The sequence below is a fragment of the Halichoerus grypus genome, chromosome 12 (assembly GCF_964656455.1).
Source record: "Halichoerus grypus chromosome 12, mHalGry1.hap1.1, whole genome shotgun sequence".
Lineage (NCBI taxonomy): Eukaryota > Metazoa > Chordata > Mammalia > Carnivora > Phocidae > Halichoerus > Halichoerus grypus.
The window spans coordinates 84,276,018-84,295,015 of record NC_135723.1 but is presented as its reverse complement, the minus strand read 5'-3'; the positions used below and the strand labels follow the sequence as shown (position 1 = coordinate 84,295,015).

General features: G+C 39.7%; 1 protein-coding gene across 6 annotated transcripts in view; it reads right to left on the bottom strand.

The window, feature by feature from the left end:
* The window catches only part of NRF1 (nuclear respiratory factor 1), a 141,909-nt gene that overhangs the window by 39,692 nt on the left and 83,219 nt on the right, over positions 1–18,998 (bottom strand). For 4 of the 6 annotated variants that reach the window (XM_036101283.2, XM_036101288.2, XM_036101287.2 and 1 more), the window contains exons 6-10: positions 9,501–9,659; positions 8,509–8,706; positions 7,793–7,894; positions 3,828–3,986; positions 1,229–1,386 (exon numbers count right to left, since the gene is read on the bottom strand). In XM_036101283.2, the coding sequence (XP_035957176.1) occupies positions 1,229–1,386; positions 3,828–3,986; positions 7,793–7,894; positions 8,509–8,706; positions 9,501–9,659 (776 nt within the window). The remainder of the gene's footprint in view (positions 1–1,228; positions 1,387–3,827; positions 3,987–7,792; positions 7,895–8,508; positions 8,707–9,500; positions 9,660–18,998) is intronic. The other 2 variants (XM_036101286.2, XM_036101289.2) reach the window with 2 other exon arrangements.

The following is an 18,998-nucleotide window of genomic DNA, read 5'->3' as shown; positions in this document are numbered from 1 at the left end:
TGCTGCACCTAACGGGGAGAGTAGCCTTACCATATGCCAGGCACTGATCTAAGGATCTTGTGTGCAGTGGCCTTCTCAGTCCTCATAACACCCCTACAAGGGAGCTATTGTTATTACACCCATTTCACAGAAGAGGAAAGCCTGGGCACTGAGTTCAAGTAAATGATCCAAGGTCAAACAGCTAGTAGGTGACAGAGCTGCAGATGGTCTAGCTTCAAGACCCACACTCTTAACTATTAGGTAAAATGCTTGGGTCCACTGAAACGAAAATTATGTCAGCAATGAAGAAAAAGAATGATATGGGGATGATCTGTCAACAACCAACAGAAGGAAGCAAGCAGGGAACAATATTGTTTTGGAAACTCTCTCTCACTGGAGTATCCCATTCTGCAGCACCTTTCCTAAACATACCTGAAGAAAAATATTTAAATTATTTTTCCTAATAATCTAAATAAAACTCATTTCAAAGTCACTGATAAGCAAGGGAAACAAATTTCCTGAAAAGTCAGTAAAATCAGCTCTCAACCAGTCCAAACATGGATTAATGCCTCTAACAAAAAGTAGTTTCTTTTGTAGGAGTGAAAGTATGACTAAAGCAATTTGTTCTCTAGGGTAAATGGAAAATCAGTCCTGAAGCTGCTTGCTTTATTATATCCATTGGTCCCTTTAAAAACCCAAAGGTATGGGCGCCTGGGTGGCTCAGTTGGTTAAGCGACTGCCTTCGGCTCAGGTCATGATCCTGGAGTCCCTGGATCGAGTCCCGCATCGGGCTCCCTGCTCAGCAAGGAGCCTGCTTCTCCCTCTGACCCTCCCCCCTCTCATGTGCTCTCTCTCTCTCATTCTCTCTGTCTCAAATAAATAAATAAAAAATCTTTAAAAAAAAAAAAAAAAAAAAAAAAAAAAAAAAAAAAAACCCAAAGGTACTCAAACCCTGCTGCTTTTGGTCTGATAAAGGGCACAAGGTAGGATAAAGCGAAACAGACCGATGTCCCTGGACCAGCAGGCTTGAGCTGGAAGTCAGAAGGCTGGACTGGTTGCTGAGGGGTGGGGTGGGGCAGTAACGGGGTGAGCGAGGCTGATTAGAAGCCAAACTACAATACCCTAGGGGCCAAGAGTGTTAATGTTAAGCTCCAACTGCCAGTTGTGACAGAGGTACCACATTTCTCTTTTCGACCGTAGGGAGGGACAGATTCACCATCCTCGTGTGTTCCCCCAGCCCTGCCTCCACCTGTTGAGCGCCATGGTGACTGTAGCTCCCTGTTGCATCTCCTGAGAAGCTGCCACGGCGGCCTCCGCCAATGAGGCCACCGCCTGGGTGGCCTCTGACGCTTGTGTCGTCTGGATGGTCATCTCACCTCCCTGTAACGTGGCCCAGTTTTGTTCCACCTGAGGCAGAAAGGACAGGAGAGTAAAGAATCAAAGTCACAAAAGGATTATAACAAATTGCTACGTGCTCAGCCAAATACATACACATTTTTAAATTAACATGACCTACAATGTACAGAACAGGGTTTTTAGTATGCTATCTTTTGTGTATAAAAAGGGGGGATTAGAATATATATTTGAATTTGCTTATATTTGCACAAAGAAATTCTGGAAGGACACAAAAGAAACCACTGAAAATATTTTCCTCCTTGTGTGTGGCGGGGAGGGGAGTTGTGGGAATAGGTTGGCTAGGAGACAGAAAGCAAGATTTTCCAATGTATACTTTTAAATAATTTTTGAAATATCAGAGCCATATCAATGTATTATCTATTCTTTTGAATTCTTTTGAATAGGTAATATATTAATATGGCTCAGATTAAAAAATTTGAATAAACCATAAAATTCAAAAGTCAGAATTTTTGAATAGACCATAAATATAATTCTAAAAAAATTCAAATGATACCAAAGGATATGCAATGCCAGTACTCCCGACCTTTTGCCCAGAGGTGACTATGGTTACCTATTTCTTATGTGTCTTTGCAGGGACATTCTCTCTATATGCAAGCATATTTACACACACACACACACTCCCTATTTCCCCCTTTCTACTCCCTCTTAAAAAATAAAAATGGCAGCTTATTCTACATTATCTTTTTGTGCCTTGCTTGTTTCACCAACAATACATCTCTGAAGTGATTCTATTTTGGAACATACAAAACTACTTCATTCATTCATGACTCATAATGATGGCTGCACGGCATTGTAGTATATGAGCACACCATGATTTATTTAACCAGCCATCTTTTAATGGGCATTTAAGAAGTTTCTAGTCTTTTACTATTACAAACAGTACTGTGATGAATATCTTTGCATACCACATTGTATATTTTATGGGAGTCTATTCATGGAGTAAATTCCTAGAGGTGGGACTGTATATTAAAGTTATTATATATTTTAATTTTTGATGGAAACTGCCAAATTCAGGAAACATTTTTTTTTTTAATGTAGCAAAAACTGCTTTCCTTTTAGTGGAGAGGAATTATGAAGAAACAAAATAAAACATACAAAAAAACTTTTATCTGGTGAGAGAACAGACTAGAATTTAGTTTTGTTAGATCAAGGACAGGGGTTTTCTCGGCACTGGCATTATTAACACTTGGGGCCAGACAAGTTTTTGCTGTGGGGGGCTGTCCTGTGCATTGTAGGATGTTTCGCAGCACCCCGGGCTTCTACCCACTCACTAGATGATAACAGCACCCTCCCCAGTCACGATATTCAAAAACATCTCCAGACATTATCAAATGTCCTGGGGGGGTGGGGGTGGGGAAGGTGTACCCTGATTGAGAGCCACTCCTTTTAGTATAATGCTTTGCATTTAGAGAGTTCTCAGTCCCGGATACCTATATCTAGCTACTTCAGTCCATTTTGCTCAATAAGTGCAGTTGATTAATTATTCCCCCTCAAAAACAAAAAGCAGCAGGGGCAGTGAAAGCAATTTCTAATTGAAATTAGGGTAGGTGATAAATCAGTCTGCTCAGGTACAATATCTCTATGGGTTTGGGTCTCAGGACGTTAGCTGTGCTCACTGGAGCTCTGATTCACATTACTTGGGCCCAATGAGTAGAGAGCTTGTGCTTGCATATTAACTGTGTCCCAAAGAAAGTGTCACAAGCTGAGGAGAGGTAGATACTTAAAATGCCTCCTGCTTTTCTACTACCATACTTAGACGATGACAGTGCTTCTCAGAATGCTTGTCAAAAGCCTCCCAGAAAATGGGACATTCCTTTGAACTACCCTAGTATTTGCCCTGAGTTCTCATAGGCAGTGGATTATGCCAGCAAGCCTTCAGAGCCCATCACTAAGAGGCAGAGACATCCCATTTCCTCCCCTTAGAGCTGCAAAGTTGCCCACTCAGGAACTCACAAAACTCTTGCTTCCCAAGAGTTAGTATCTTTTTGATTTCATTACTCCAGTGAGTGTTACTGCAAATGATGCCACTTTAAATGGCAAGTTACACTGCCAATTTGTAGATGGTCTATGATTCCACTCAAAACACCAGCCAAAGCTGGCCAGCCCCTGTCACCTTTTGCCATTAAACAGTCTTCCTCTTTCCAGATCTGCCCCTCTATATTTTTGCCCATCCCACTGCAGAGCTTGGCCTAGTGCAGCTCTCCCAATACTCAGACTCCAATGGCAGCAATTTAATGTATACACATTTAGTTACAACTGTATTCGTAGCAAAAATGGTATTAGAAAGTTGCCATATACAGTATACTTTAAGGAAGTTAAATTATATGGCATGAAAGATTAATGGATGGTGGCAAAGGGTAGAGAGGAAATAGGAAGAAGAAGCAGACGAAGAGATTTCTATTCAGAATAATGGCAGGTGATAAATAAATCACTTGGGTGTTAACATTTCTTTGGAATTTCCTATTCTTCAGTCTCAGTGCTTTAGTTGTATTTGCTTGAGCTCTTGTTGCTCTCCCTTTCCATCTGTTGGGAGCCACTGTGTGGTTATCTATGCCGGATGTCACCATGTCCCAGAGAAAGGGCCCCAAGCCCTAGGAGGGAAAGATATTCAGAGGATGTACAGTTAGCATCAATGCTTTTCTGAGAGACCCACTCCAATGAGGCCCTTCAAACTGTGGTCACTCTTACCCCTCTAGCTACAGTGAACCACTGAGGCCCTTCCACACTCTCCCAGTGTGATGCATTGCATGTGCTGTTTCCTTCGATAGGAACACAACAACTCCCACCTTTGCTTCTAGTCTGACCTCAGGTGAACCTTAAGGAGCCCAGACAACTCCCTCTATTCCCCTGTGGTCGAGGCTCAGGATCTCTCCTCTGTGTTCCATAGCACCCTGGGCTTGCTTCCTCTAGATCCTTACCTCATTGCCATTGTGCTTTGATGTGTTTTTCTCTACCACCTACCTGTGTGCTCCTTAAGAGCAAGAGCAGTCTTTATTTTCCTCTATGTATCGAATCTATGTAAATGGCACAGGGCTCAGAAAGTGTTTACTGAATGGCAGGTGGAGAACATATTCCTTTATTCATGTTTTCCTACTTGTTCTTCAGCCTACTTATATTTCAGGTAAACTGATATTCGTTAAAAAAACCATCTAGAATAAGTTGTGCTACTGTTACATGTGGGATGGTTCAGCTTAAAATTCATGTCTTCAATGTCTTTGTACTTTGGTTTCTTCTTCTTCTTCTTCTAACAGAACCATATATACCATTATGATCAGATACCATTCTCTTTCAAAATTTGACTTTTCTGACACTTGAATGCAATTAATATCACCACTACCAATTGGTGGTCTTATAACACAACAGAATAAATTCTCAAACCCATTTGCATTTGTAAGTATGCCATCAAAATTGAAATTGTATAAATATTTTGAAATCAACATAGTTTATTTCATATTATTTTGAAATTCTTTCCTTTTTCCTTTTTTTTAAAGTAGGTTCCACGCCCAATGTGGGGCTTGAACTCATGACCGTGAGATCAAAAGTCGCAGGCTCTTCCAACTGAGCCAGTCAGGTGCCCCAAAAGTCTCTCTTTTTTTAAAGTTTGTTTATTCATTTAAGAAATCTCTTTACCCACCGTGGGGCCCGAACTCACAATACTGAGACCAATAGTCACATGCTCTTCCCACTGAGCCAGCCAGGCGCCCCTATTTCCTTGTTCATTTCTAAATGTCTATGTAACTTATAGTGTCCTTAATTAGTTTTAAGCTGACTAAGGTTAGAGATTTTTTGTTTCTTTGTAACTAGTCAACCCTTGAACAACACAGGTTTGAACTGTGTGGGTCCATTTACAGGGGATTTTTTTTCAATAAATACAGTGTAGTACTATAAACATGTTTTCTCTTCCTTATGATTTTTTAAATAACACTTTCTTTAGCTTGCCTTATTGTAAGAATACAGTATATAATACATATAACATACAAAATATGTGTTAGTTGATTGTTTATGTTATCAGTAAGGCTTCTGATCAATACTAGGCTATTAGTAGTTAAGTTTAGGGGAGTCAAAAAGTTATATGTGAATTTGACTGCATAGGGGGTCTATGCCCCTAACTCTCACGTTGTTCAAGGGTCAGCTGGACTTGGATTATTGGGCATTCTCAGGACATAAGAGTATTCAAACAGATTTGGGAGACCATATATTACCAGAAGAGACAGGCCCCCAACGGTCCTTCTAATAAATGTAACTAAATGTAACTAACTGGATGTTGAAGGCAGTGTAGTCTAATGGCAAGAGGTCTCACTGGCAAGGTTAGTAGGATAACAAAATGACCTCACAACTTCTAAAAGTATTAGGTATCATTTATTTTTGTAAAGTACTTTCTGTTCCTTGGAAGAAAAGATGCGAAATATAAGGCAGTAGGATGTTTTTAATGAGTCATCTGATATAATGTTTCATTAACTTGATGTGGTCTTATCTGCCCTAAGCAGTGAGATATTTTGAGTAATTCCAGTTCTTATGGTCCAAAACTGAGATGCTAACAACATGTCAACATCTAGGAAAAATGAGAAGGCAAATAAATCACACTTTAAAAATCTAAAAACATTTTGTCCCTTTCTGAGATAACCTGTGCTGCTTCTCTTCATACCGTTTTTATTTCACTGGAAGTGTGCAAAGAGTTACATTTTTTTTTTTAATCTGACTGAATTTGGGTATTTACCAGCAGGCTATTTCTGTCATTCATCCATTCCTACAATAGATGACTTAAAAATGATGTGCTGAAAAAGCCGTAGATAAGTCAGTGAGATTTTTTTTTTAATTCTTCCTATTTTTCCGTGAACTTCTGCATATGTTAATTACCACTATACATGTGAAGTTATTTAGTAAAATGGGCTTCAAAGAATTAGTCTCTAGAGAAGTGTTTAAGAAACACAGAGCTGCTGTCTTTAAATAGTATCAGGAAACATTCAGTAGGGAGATATGGTTGATAACTTTGGTTAAGTCAGAGAGTAAGAAATCTTGTGAATGTACCCACCACTGTCTTTTCTATCTCTTTCACACTTCAAGTTCTAGTGTCATCTAGTGTCCTCCAGTTCTAGTGTTTGGGGACTGACAGATTTTTCCCTCAGCTAATCCATACTCTTCCATGATGTTTATATACTTATAAAAGTAAATATCCTGTTGACTGTTACTTTCCTATACGTAAAACCAAATGCTGCTCCTGCCCCCAAACCTTCCCAGACTCCCTAGCTGGAAACATTCTCTCCTGAAGGCACAGACCACTTTGCAGCATCTTCTACAGCATGGAACAGAGTTCATTTATGTAGACACTTCTCTCCCCCACCAGACAGGAGGAGCGTCTTGCGAGCAGGGTTCCCATGTAAATCCACTTCACACATCTAACGCGTCAGTGCAGCATGATGGGGGCTCACTTCCTGTGGGCCGACTGCGGAGCCTGGCTGTGTTTCTCTTCATCTCCCTAGCCATGAGACCTTTCTCATTTCTCTCCCTTTCCTGAATTGTGCAAATGAAAATGACTTTTGTGGTGTTCTGAGTGGCAAGCCCCATGGTTGTGAACAAGGATGAGATAATACTTTTAGCTTTATTTCTAATACTGCTCTTTAACATTTGTTAGCTGTTTTTGAAGCTTCAGGGCTACACCATACTGGTACCTTTAGGGGAAAAGCCCACAGTGCCTTAATGAACCCTTTCCTGAACTTCACAAATGGCTCAGAGCTCAGAGCCTGGATAACATTTTTCTAAATGCATTACTCAGCTTCAACACTTACTCTGTGACTTTGGGCAAGTCACCTAACCTCTACATGTTTCAGTTTTCTCATCTATAAAGTGAAGATAACAGAACCTATTCTTAATAGGGCTGAGCACTTAGCTTACCAAGTGCTCAATTAAGGTTAGCTACCATTAGGTTAACATCCCATAATTACCTTGATTTTGGTAGAGAAGGGTTTTTTCATAAAGTCTTTTCAAAGGCATATTTAAAATGTAATAAATCATGGCCACTGATTTACAAATATTTTTATCCCTCCAAAGAATTCTTTAGTAGCTCCAGTCTTAATGATCAAATTTTTTAAAATAAAGCCCAATGATTAAATCTTTGGGATTCATAGCATAAAATATTACATGGATAATCTCTTTTTATTGTGTATTATACAAAATGCTATATTGCAAATGTGAAATTATAATTTCAGTTATTACAATTAATATACACAGCATAAGATACTTTGCAAAACTGTCATGGCCTGATGTTTTAAAAGGCTTAAATAAAATAATGCTACAGATGTGTCGGCTACCTGGTCTTTTTATCTTCTGGACTCTAACTACTCCTCACTGAGCTACACATTTAAGTATTTAAGTAGATGCAGACCAAATCCTTTCTTACCTCTCCATCAGCCACTGCAGAATAATTCACTTGGGCAACAGTGACTGTGGTTGGCAATTCTGAAGCATCAGCCAATGTGGCTACCGTTGCCCCTGTACCAACCTAAAGAAAAACACGGAGAGTGGTGTCAGCGGATGGATCCTTCTACCTCTCCCTTACTCGGAAGTTAAGATTCATGTAATCCCAAATTCAGCATAGGTAATGATTAATATGCTTTGTAATGTGAAATGAGTTACTAAAATCATATCTCCAACACTTACATGAGTTTCAGAATTTTATTTCAACCAAATAAATCAATATCAGAAGCTATCATGTTTCACCATCAGTAAACTAGTATCAGTCAACCAACTTTCTACTTTCACCCCAATCTGAATTTTAGAGGTTCCCCATCTACCAACAAGTTATGTTTTACCTCAGAAGAGCTAATTCCGAAGGAATAGCTCCTGGTCCTTGATAGAATGAAACAGTACAAAAGTAGCCAATTTAACAGTGCTTTGTTTTGGAAAAAACAAAGAAAAAGCTATCGATAGCTCTGTATTTAACAAATTGCAAACAATTTAAAGTATTCTTCAAAAATCAATTTCAGATAGAAAGACTTCGGGGAGCTATAAAAAGTTAATTAGGAGTTTGCATGACAAAAACTTTCTCCAGTCTGAGGGGAGGTGCCCACTGAGCCACCTCAGAAACCACAATCTGAGAACCATAGGTCTACTCACCTGGATAAGTGAGACAGTGCCATCAGGGTTACTAAAGGTCTGGACTACGGTCTGTGATGGTACAAGATGGGCTATACTGTGTGTGGTTGTGGCCTGTGTTTGTGTTTGCTGATCTTCGAAAGCATACAAAAGGTCCTCCCGCCCATGCTGTTTGTAACAGTTTTTAACTATGGTCCGTAGTGCCTGAGTCCATGAAACCTGTCACCAAAAGATCAGACAAGCACATTAAAGTCACAAAGAATGTTGGTTATTCAGCCCCACTATGGAATAAGCAGGTGCTTATTTATCAAACCAAACCAAACCTGTACAGAATAAGCTCCCTTAGGGTTATTTCCCTTCGACTGATTGTGGCACAAAGAAATTCAGCACCAAGCACCAAAGATTTCCCACTAGTTTCCTTCCTGATCAAAGCCTGGTTTAGCTTTTGGGTTCTTCTGAGGCCAACTCACAAAAGAAGTTTACTCTTTTGTCAAGAATTTTATATTAAGATTCTCAATAAACTTCCAGGCTAACTAAAAAACAAATATGCAGAAAAAGCAAGGGATGACATCTAGTTGAGCCCATCTTTTTAAAAAGAAGTATCATTATCAGACTCAGCCAACTTCTCATCTCTTTAATTCTATATTTATATTTCTCAACAGTGGTTCCGGCTAACCAGAAATAAGGACATCTTCTAAGTCTTCAAAGTGATTGATACTTCTTCTTAACGTTTCTTCAGTTTTTCCAAGCACCTCATAATATTAAAACTGCTCCAAAAGGCAAGTAGGCAGAGAGAAGTGTAAACTCATGGACCTGCCCCGAGTCTTTATAGTGATGAAGTGATGGAATGGGAAAGGCTACAAATCAGACAGTATCAAACTTCTTTGGGAGACAGGTTTGACTTTCACACATATTTTTTAGACTTTTTAGCATAAGAAGTAGAACCCCAAAAATTGAGGTGGCTGATTCAGAGTGGAAAAGCAACAGGCTACTCAGGTCTGAGAAACCCTCACCCTCTGCTTTTGCTCTTCTGTGCGGACGTCACTCCGGACATTTGCCCATGGGATATCTTCAGGCCACCAGATGGGCTTGCAGCTCTCTTTGCCCCAGCCTGGTTTTCCTCGACCTGTGGAGTACTTGAGCATCTCTGGAATAAATGCCCGAAGCTGGGCCTGGAAGACAAGAGTGTGGTCATCAGCAGTCATGAAAAACATCTGGGATGTGCTTGTGTCTTCCACCAAATTCTAAGATAATAAAACAGAGAGCCTTCCTGGAGGGTCCCAGAGAATTCCAAGATGTGACTGATGAGAACCTATTGTTTTTCCACAGGTTACCATAGCTCCATGGGTGGCTGAGAATTATACATATGTTGGTAAAGTATACCTTAAGCTATATTTCACTGACTTGGCCCTAGAAGATCAAGAATACCTGCCAACAAGTTTGATTTCTGCCTAAGATACTATGGATGCTATTTCTCTGATTTCCATCCTACAGCTTTCCACACATTTAAGGTGTCAAACAAAGCCGATGTGTTTTCAACATTGTTCTGGAGGTAGTAACCAGGGCAAATAGATCAGAGAAATAAGAGGTGAGGAGCAGGAAGAATCATCCCTATTTGTAGATGATATGACTGTGCATCTGGAAAACCCCAGAGGATCATATGAAAAACTACTATAAACAGTAAGAGCATTCAGGAAGGTGGTTGGTTACAAATGGGAAATAGAGTCTACTTAATAAAAAGGGAAAATAACCCTAAAGCTTTTCCAGAAAGTTTCTGGTATGCTAGGCCAACGTCTCTGAGTCTGACATACACACAGAGTGAGCATATGTGATCTTAAACACATTATGGACTTCATTCAGATTTATTTCACAAATCGAATCCAGACCAGGCAGGTGTTAAACCAGAGACAACTGCCATTCTTTATCTCTTGGCACAGTAACCACACTGAGTGTGTATGTTGGAGGAGAATGGGCGCTTACTTTGTGAATACTCTTAATTGCTAACAATGAATTTTGGCAAGAGAAGCAGTTTATCAAGTTATAACGTTCTTCCCTGGACCTACTGCTTTCCCTTTAACCTCTGCAACGCTCCAGAGAGAAGCAGCATCCTCCAACTAAGGACACATCCATACTACCCCTACAGCTCAAGACCAAAAGGAGAAGACAATTTTAGCAATGAGTCAGACCCAAGGACATGGGCTTGTAGAAATAAAAGAGAAAAAGAAAACAGAAATGGGAATGGTTAAGTATTAATGGGAGAATGAGCACAACACCAATTTTATATTCAAGAGCCTATTGAGATATCAGGTGTTCTTATTTGACTATTATTTTACCAGAAGCTGATACCAATTATTATATAATAGGGAATCATGAACCCAAATCAGTAATGCTTCCCCTAACGAGGAGAGCTCTGGTCGACCGTATTTGCATCATCGATCCTTGTGCCGAGCCTGCCATTTCACCTCCCCAAGTCCACCTCTCCCAGACAGCCTCCTGCCTACAGGATATGATATAGTACACGCTGTATATATTTGGCTCTGCAGCACCAAGCGGCAGGCTAATAGAAAGTATCCATTTGCAAACCCAGGCTATCAGCTGGCTCATGAGGTCACTCCTTCAGTTATTTTAAGAAAGTGCATCTCAAAGTCATTTTCCCCTTTATCCTGCTTTCCTGGGAGTGTGTCTTTTTCTTGCTTCAGATACAGAGAGAAGGAAAAGGCTTAATCCTCACACACAATATTTGCGTTTCTTCAAGGGAAAAAAATAATGGCTTTCTCAGATGCAAAATAAACTGATACCACACACTTTCACAAGTCTCTCTTTTCTTTTAATCCCATTAACACTCTCCAAAAGGAGAGTTCTGAATATCCATACCTAGCAGAGTCTGGAGATAATGATGTAAGGCTCAACAGCTCTAAATTAACATAAGACTACAGTGTTCAGAAGAACTCGCTGTCAAAAACACTTGGCTGACAGTCCGCTCCAATACCACCTGGAACCCCATACATTCTCTAATTCTGATGACTTTCAGCTTCTGATCCCGCACCCATTCTCATCATGGTTTCCCACACTCTTCAGCCCTGGGTCACCCTGGCACCTGGTGACAGACACCTTCCATCCTGTCTTGTTTTTTTGGCTCTCTCACATTAGGCTTTCACTGGGTTTCAAGGACTCACAGGTTACAGGAAATGTGGGCAGTGCACCAATCTACTCACTTAAAACCCTCGTCTGCCTTCTCTCCAACCACCTGTCTTCTCAGTCTTAGTCTTTGCTAGTAGAACCCCACTTTCTTTCCCTAGACAGCCAAGCTCAAAATCTCAGTCAGCTTTACCTCTTTCCTTCAACACCCATCTAGCTACTCATTGCAAGTTCAATTCTTTCTTCTTTGAAATGTCTGTGCTCTCCATCCCTTCTTCTTCAGACCCACCTTCATCCCCACTTCCTAGCCCAAGGCTAGTGCATCCTTCTAGCTGACCTTCTTGTGGAACTCCACGTTCTCCCCTTTCTTCCTCATCCCATGCATCCTTGACAGACAGATTTCCCTAAATGCTGCACAGATCCTATGCTCAAACAAAAACAAAAACAAAAACAAAAACTTTCGAATGGTCTCTCACTACTAGCAACCAAACTAGACTCCTCTGTTTAGCTTTTCCAGCCCGCCACAATCCGGCCTCCCAGCACACTCAGTTCCTGCTAATTGCCAACAGGCAGCCTTGGTCCTATTTAGGTGAATCTCTGCACTATCTTATGAACTGAACTCAGTCCTGCTTTATCCTTTTGATTTGTTCCCCTTACTGGAGCACCTTCTCAAGCTACTATTCCAATGCCGACACTTGTTCCTTATTGCCCAGCAAATCCCACATTCTTTGTGAAGTCTCTCTCTTTTTTTTAATGAAGATTTTATTTACTTATTTGAGAGAGAATGAGATAGAGAGCATGAGAGGGGGGAGGGTCAGAGGGAGAAGCAGACTCCCTGCTAAGCAGGGAGCCCGATGCGGGACTCGATCCCAGGACTCCAGGATCATGACCTAAGCTGAAGGCAGTTGCTTAACCAACTGAGCCACCCAGGCGCCCCTCTTTGTGAAATATCTCTTGACTACTTCTCGAGTCAACTTCTTGTCAATCAGTCAGTAAGAACACAAACTCCAGACTCAGAGAGTTGGCTGTGAATCCCAGCTCTCTCTGAATGTTAATTTTCTCAACTGCAAAATGATAATGGCAAGTATAAAGGGTCAATTCAAAGGATCAGAGATAGTGTGGATATATGCACATAGTTGCACTGACTTAATAGCAGTTTTACTATTATTACTTCAGTCATCAGCCCTTTTCTCAAATTCAAAGAAGAAGTAAAAAATGTTCTGAAATGGTTTTCTAGTACTAAACACACTGTGATGTATAGAAAGACATTTATCCTTAGTTTTCCAAGGTAGGTATGGTGGGTATGGTGAAAAAGGCAGAAGGAGATAGAAGTATAAGTTTATATGTATCTGTGTAAACATGGTTGAAGATGAGAAATAAAGAATGCTAGATTCAAAAAGTGACCATCGAGGCCAATTCCGTACCTTGAGGAAGCAAGCTGTTACCAACATGCCCCAATGCATAGATGGTTTAGGCAATTTGTTCTGTGGGATCTTTGAGCATTTTTTTTTTTTAAAGTGTACAAGCAGATTACTAATGGAAATCATCAGAAAATGGGACTCAAGTGTAACCACAATTAGAAGAGAGAACTAGAACTAGGCAGCTGTCAGAGATGTTCCATGTGCTAGAAATCTCTGGATGGGAAATGTCTCAAAGTTTTGGGAAGAAGAAAGTAGGAGAAACAAGCAACACACAAGGAAGGTTGCATCCACAGGCAAAACTCCATCAAAAATTAAAAAATGGGACCAGAGTGAAATTTAACTGCTGGTATACAAGTTCTAATTCAGAGGCAGATTTTAACTTTTTACTAATTATCAACTGTATAAATTTGCCCCCATATCAAAATAAGAGATAAAAAGCACTTTCTACTATAAAAGTTGACTTTTCAAGTCTGTACATTTGGGGGATGAAGACCATTCTTTGCTTTTAAATGCATAGAAATGATGTGACTTCACTGAAAAAGACGATTTTCCACCAGACTATTATTTTATACTGTCCCAAATAAACAGTGCTAAGGCTAAAGGGACTATCATTAAGGGAAAATGAACTATTCAGTATAGAAAGAGTTAAATGATTTCTTTCCAGAATTCAGCACTGTGCTCTCATTACCAGTTGGATTAATTACTGGTCCTGGAGAGTTTTGGAAACCCAAGCTACTCAATGTGCTTGTTAAGGAAGGTTTGTCTTTAATCCCCAGAGGAGACAATCAACAGGATCAGCAAAGGTAAAGCCTACCCTCTCAGGCTGTCCTTTAATTGGGCTGCAGTAAGCTTTCCCAGCCTCTCATTCTGATTTAGGGTTCTATATGGGCTTAAAGTGCCCTGCTTGGTCAGGAAACCCACCCCAAACCAGCAAAGAGTAGAAAGTACCACTCTTTCCAGGGCACATTCAGCAAAGAAAAATGGTATCAAATTCCTGCCAGTGGCAGTCAAAAGTAAAGATTATGTAGAAACCATAGATGGTTTTAAAAAAGATTTTCTGAAATTCTAAAAAGTTTAATTCAGCCAAAATGAGACAATTCTCACTATGTTAGAAATTTTCCACTTGTAAATTCAGTAAATTCTTTGCTGTCTTACCCTTATACATTCCCAAATGCCCATCTTCTCTCATTCTATCTTTGCTCTGCTTGTACCCGAGTCCTAGGATTTTTGAGGCCCCTGGTGTCTATTTTGATTCAGTTATCAAACTGTGTTGGCAGGTCATGTTTTCTATAGCCTATAGGGAAACAGGAATGTGGCAGAGAAGGAAGACTGGAGAATTTTCAGACTGTGGCTTCATTATTTTAACTTAAAAGTCAACAGACTCAATTATATTCAAATGGATATTTAAAGGGTACTAGAAAGCAAAAGCAAAATGATTTTTTTGCTCACTATTTAAAATGATTTCTACCACTGACCTCTGTTCATAGAGACAATGGAAGTGACTTTCCTTATTAGAAACGCCAATCCTGTATCCCCCATTCCCTGGTAGCACCAGCAGAAACACTGGCTTCTTTTAATCTCATTTCCCCATAAAACATATTCCCATAGAAACATGGGAAGAACAAGTTTGGAAGGAAAAATAAATTCAGAGAATAGGAGGGACATTCAATGAAGACACTCATTTCGAGACTCTTCTCTCAAGCCAACCCTCCTGCTGTCTGTCTTCACACCCCATCAACCTACCAAACTGTCCCTCGCGTTCATCATATTGCTCTTAAAATTCTACCTTCCCTTTGAAGGAGTCTCAGATTGGTCCATTTCTGCTACCTCATCCCAGCTGTACTCTTCTGTACAAAAATCTAAATAAACAAAGTCCTCTTTTCCATCCACCTTCCCCAATCCAGTCACCTGTCAGCAGCAGAACATCCTTCCTTATAGGCCAAATTCTATGCATTTACATAAATATATGATGGAAAAGCACAGTTTTATTTTCCTTATTATTTTTTAAAGATTTTATTTATTTATTTGACACAGAGAGAGAGAGAGAGAGAGAGAGAGAGAGAGAGCACAAGCAGGGGAACAGCAGACAGAGGGAGAGGGAGAAGCAGACTCCCCGCTGAGTGGGAAGCCTAATGCAGGTCCGATCCCAGGACCCTGGGATCATGACCTGAGCCGAAGACAGACCCTTAACCGACTGAGCCACCCAGGTGCCCCTGAAAAGCAGTTTTAAAGTGATGAAAGAAAACACAAATGGTATGATATTGTACATATTTTACTACAGCTCACTTTTTCCACTCAATATATTGTCACAGAGATCTCATGGTAGTACAACTAGAATAATCTCATTTTTAAGAAAAAGTAGTTCCCTAGTATCCACGATATAGATTTTTCCATTTTATTTAACCATTCTCCTGCTGATAAGCATTTAGATTATTTACAATGCTTGTAAAAATGTTCCTTTGTGCATAGGTGTGGGTATTTCTCTAGCAGCAAAGTGAAATTGCTGGTTAGAATGCATATGCATTTAAATTTTTTTTTAAGTAGGCTCCATGCCTAGCGTGAAGCCCAACTCAGAGCTTGAACTCACAACCCTGAGATCAAGATCTGAGCTGAGATCGAGAGTTGGATGCTTAGCCAACTGAGCCACCCAGGTGCCCCTGCATTTAACATTTTATTTATTTATTTATTTTTTATTTTTTTATTTAAAGATTTTATTTATTTATTTGAGAGAGAGAGAATGAGAGAGAGAGCATGAGAGGGGGGAGGGTCAGAGGGAGAAGCAGACTCCCTGCCGAGCAGGGAGCCCGATGCGGGACTCGATCCCGGGTCTCCAGGATCATGACCTGAGCCGAAGGCAGTCGCTTAACCAACTGAGCCACCCAGGCGCCCTGCATTTAACATTTTAATTGACACTGCCAAACTGTCCTCCAAAGAGTACCAATACCACTCCCATCAACAATACACACAAGACCCATTTTTTTCACACCCTCCCTCAAATTTTATTATCCAGCTTTCTTATTTTGATTCATCGAATGTGGGGGAAATGGTAACTATTTTAATTTTCATTACTAGTGAGGTTTTATATATTTACTGATTTATATATTTACTGATTTATATATTCACTGATTATTCTTTTCTTTTTGTGAACTGTTCCAAATGCTTCCCTTATTTTTCTAATTATCTCTTTCTTATTAATTTGAAGGACATATTAATATGTTCTGGATATTAGTACTTTGCCATATAATCTGCAAATATCTTCCTCTAGTCTAGTTGTATCCTGCATATGGAATTTGTAGGCCTTTATACGCCTTCTATTATTATTCCTAAATATATCATTACTCTTTTACTCTACTCAAAATATGCTATGTTCTACCTAAGAATTCAATAATTTTGTTACCAATAATTTTGTTATTCTCTTAATCTCATCCTGCATATCTAATAGCTACAAAATGTTGAATGGCATCATATACATAAACATTTTTTGATAATTTTAGATGGTAGGAAAAGCCTACTTTGCATATAGGTTTTGACATTACAGTAGGGAGAAGTAATTTGGAACTATTATCTACAACAGTGGTTCTCAAAGTTGGCTGCACACTGGAATCACTTGGGGAGTTTTAAACACTATACATGCCTGGATCTCATTCCCAAAGATTCTGATTTAATTGGTCTGGAGTATGGCCTGGGCACTAGGATTTTAAGTTCTCCAGGTGATTTTACTACATGGCCATGTTTGAAGACAACTCTACTAAATTTTTTTTTGTCATAAAATATACATAGCATAAAATTTATCACTTTAATATGTACAATTCAGTGGCGTTAAGTACATTCACAATGCTGTACAACCATCGCTCCTACTTCCAGAATTTATTCATCATCATCCCAAACAGAAACTCTGTATGCATTTAGCAATAACTCCCCATTCCTACTCTTCCCTGGCCCTGGTAAACTCTACTTTCTGTCTCATTTGCCCATTCTAGATACATCATTTAAGCGGAATCACACACAATATTTGTCTTTTCTGTTTGGTTTATTTCACTTAGCATAATGTTTCTACTCTTTGGGTAGAAGAGGCCAGACCTATGCTTTTTCAAAACAACACCCAAAAAACCTAAATTGAGAGCTGATTAATATTTTCTAAGTAAAACATGTCAAGACCTGTGAATCACTTCTTCCTAATGAAGCAATCACTGTGCTGAATGTTTCTTAAGGTTTTTCCTGAAAACTGGTGAGGAATTACTAACCTATTGCATCATCACCCCAAGGGAATATTAAAGCAACAAAGACTGCCCCAGTGAGAGTAAGAGGAGGAGAGTAAGTTCAGGTGAGGAAAGGGAAGGGACAAGGGAAAAAGTAGCAGATTTTTTTAAAAGTATAATTACTGTAGAATATTTATATTAGTTTTAGGTGTACAACATACTGGTTTGACAATTCTATATATTACTCAGTGCTCACCAAAATAAGTGTAGTCACCATCTGTCACCATACAATGTTATTACAACATTATTGACTACATTCCCTATTCTGTTTCACCTCCTTGACTTATTTTATAACTAGAAGTTTGTACCTCTTAATCCCCTTTATCTATTTTGCCCATCCCCCCACTCACCTCCCCTCTGGCAACAACCAGTTTGTTCTCTCTATTTAAGAGTCGGTTTTGTTTTTTAGATTCCACATATAAGTGAAATCATACAGTATTTGTCTTTCTCAGTCTTATTTCATTAGCTTAACACCCTGTAGGTGCATCCATGTTGCTGCAAAAGGCAAGATCTCATTCTTTTTAATGGCTGAGTAATATTCCATTGTATATATACCACCTCTTCTTCTTTTTTTTTTTTTTTTAAAGATTTTATTTATTTATTTGAGAGAGAGAGAATGAGAGAGAGAGCACATGAGAGGGGGGAGGGTCAGAGGGAGGAGCAGACTCCCTGCAGAGCAGGGAGCCCGATGCGGGACTCGATCCCGGGACTCCAGGATCATGACCTGAGCCGAAGGCAGTCGCTTAACCAACTGAGCCACCCAGGCGCCCATATACCACCTCTTCTTTATCCATTCATCTGTGGATGGCTACTTGGGCTGCTTCCATATCCTGGCTATCATAAATAATGCTGCAATAAACACGGGGTGCATACACCTTTTTGAATCAGTGTTTTTGTTTTCTTTGGGTAAATTCCCAGTAGTGGAATTACTGGATCACATGGTATTTCTATTTTTAATTTTTTTAAAAAAACCTCTAAGTTTATTTACGTTATCTCTGCACCCCATGTGGGGCTTGAACTCATGACCCCGAGATCAAGAGTTGCATGCTCTTCCGACTGAACCAGCCAGGCGCCCCACTATTTTTTTAAAAGTCTTTTTTTTTTTTTTTTTTTAAGAGAACGCAAAGGGTTTGGGGAGGAGCAGAGGAAGAGGGAGAGAGAGAATCTTAAGCAGGTTCCACGCGCAGCACAGAACCCAATGTGGGGCTCGATCTCATGACCCTGAGATCATGACCTGAACTGAAACCAAGAATTGGTTGCGTAACCAACTGAGCCACCCAGGTGCCCCACAGCCCCAGTATTTTTAATTTTTTGAGAAACCTCCATTGTTTTCCACAGTGGCTGCACCAATGTACATTTCCACCAATAGTGCACAAATGTTCAATTTTCTCTACATTACCACCAAACTTATTTCTTGTCTTTTCGATACTAGCCTTTCTGATAGATGTGAGGTGATATTTTATTGTGGTTTTCATTTGTATTTCACTGATAATAAGTGGTGCTGAGCATCTCTTCATGTGTCTGTTGGCCATCTGTAGGTCTTCTTTGGAAAAATGTCTATTTAGATTTTCTACCCATTTTTTAATTGGATTGTTTGGTTTTTTGGTATTGATTTGTATAACTTCTTTATATATTTTGGATATTAACCCCGTAACAGCTATATCATCTGTAAATATCTTCTCATATTCAACAG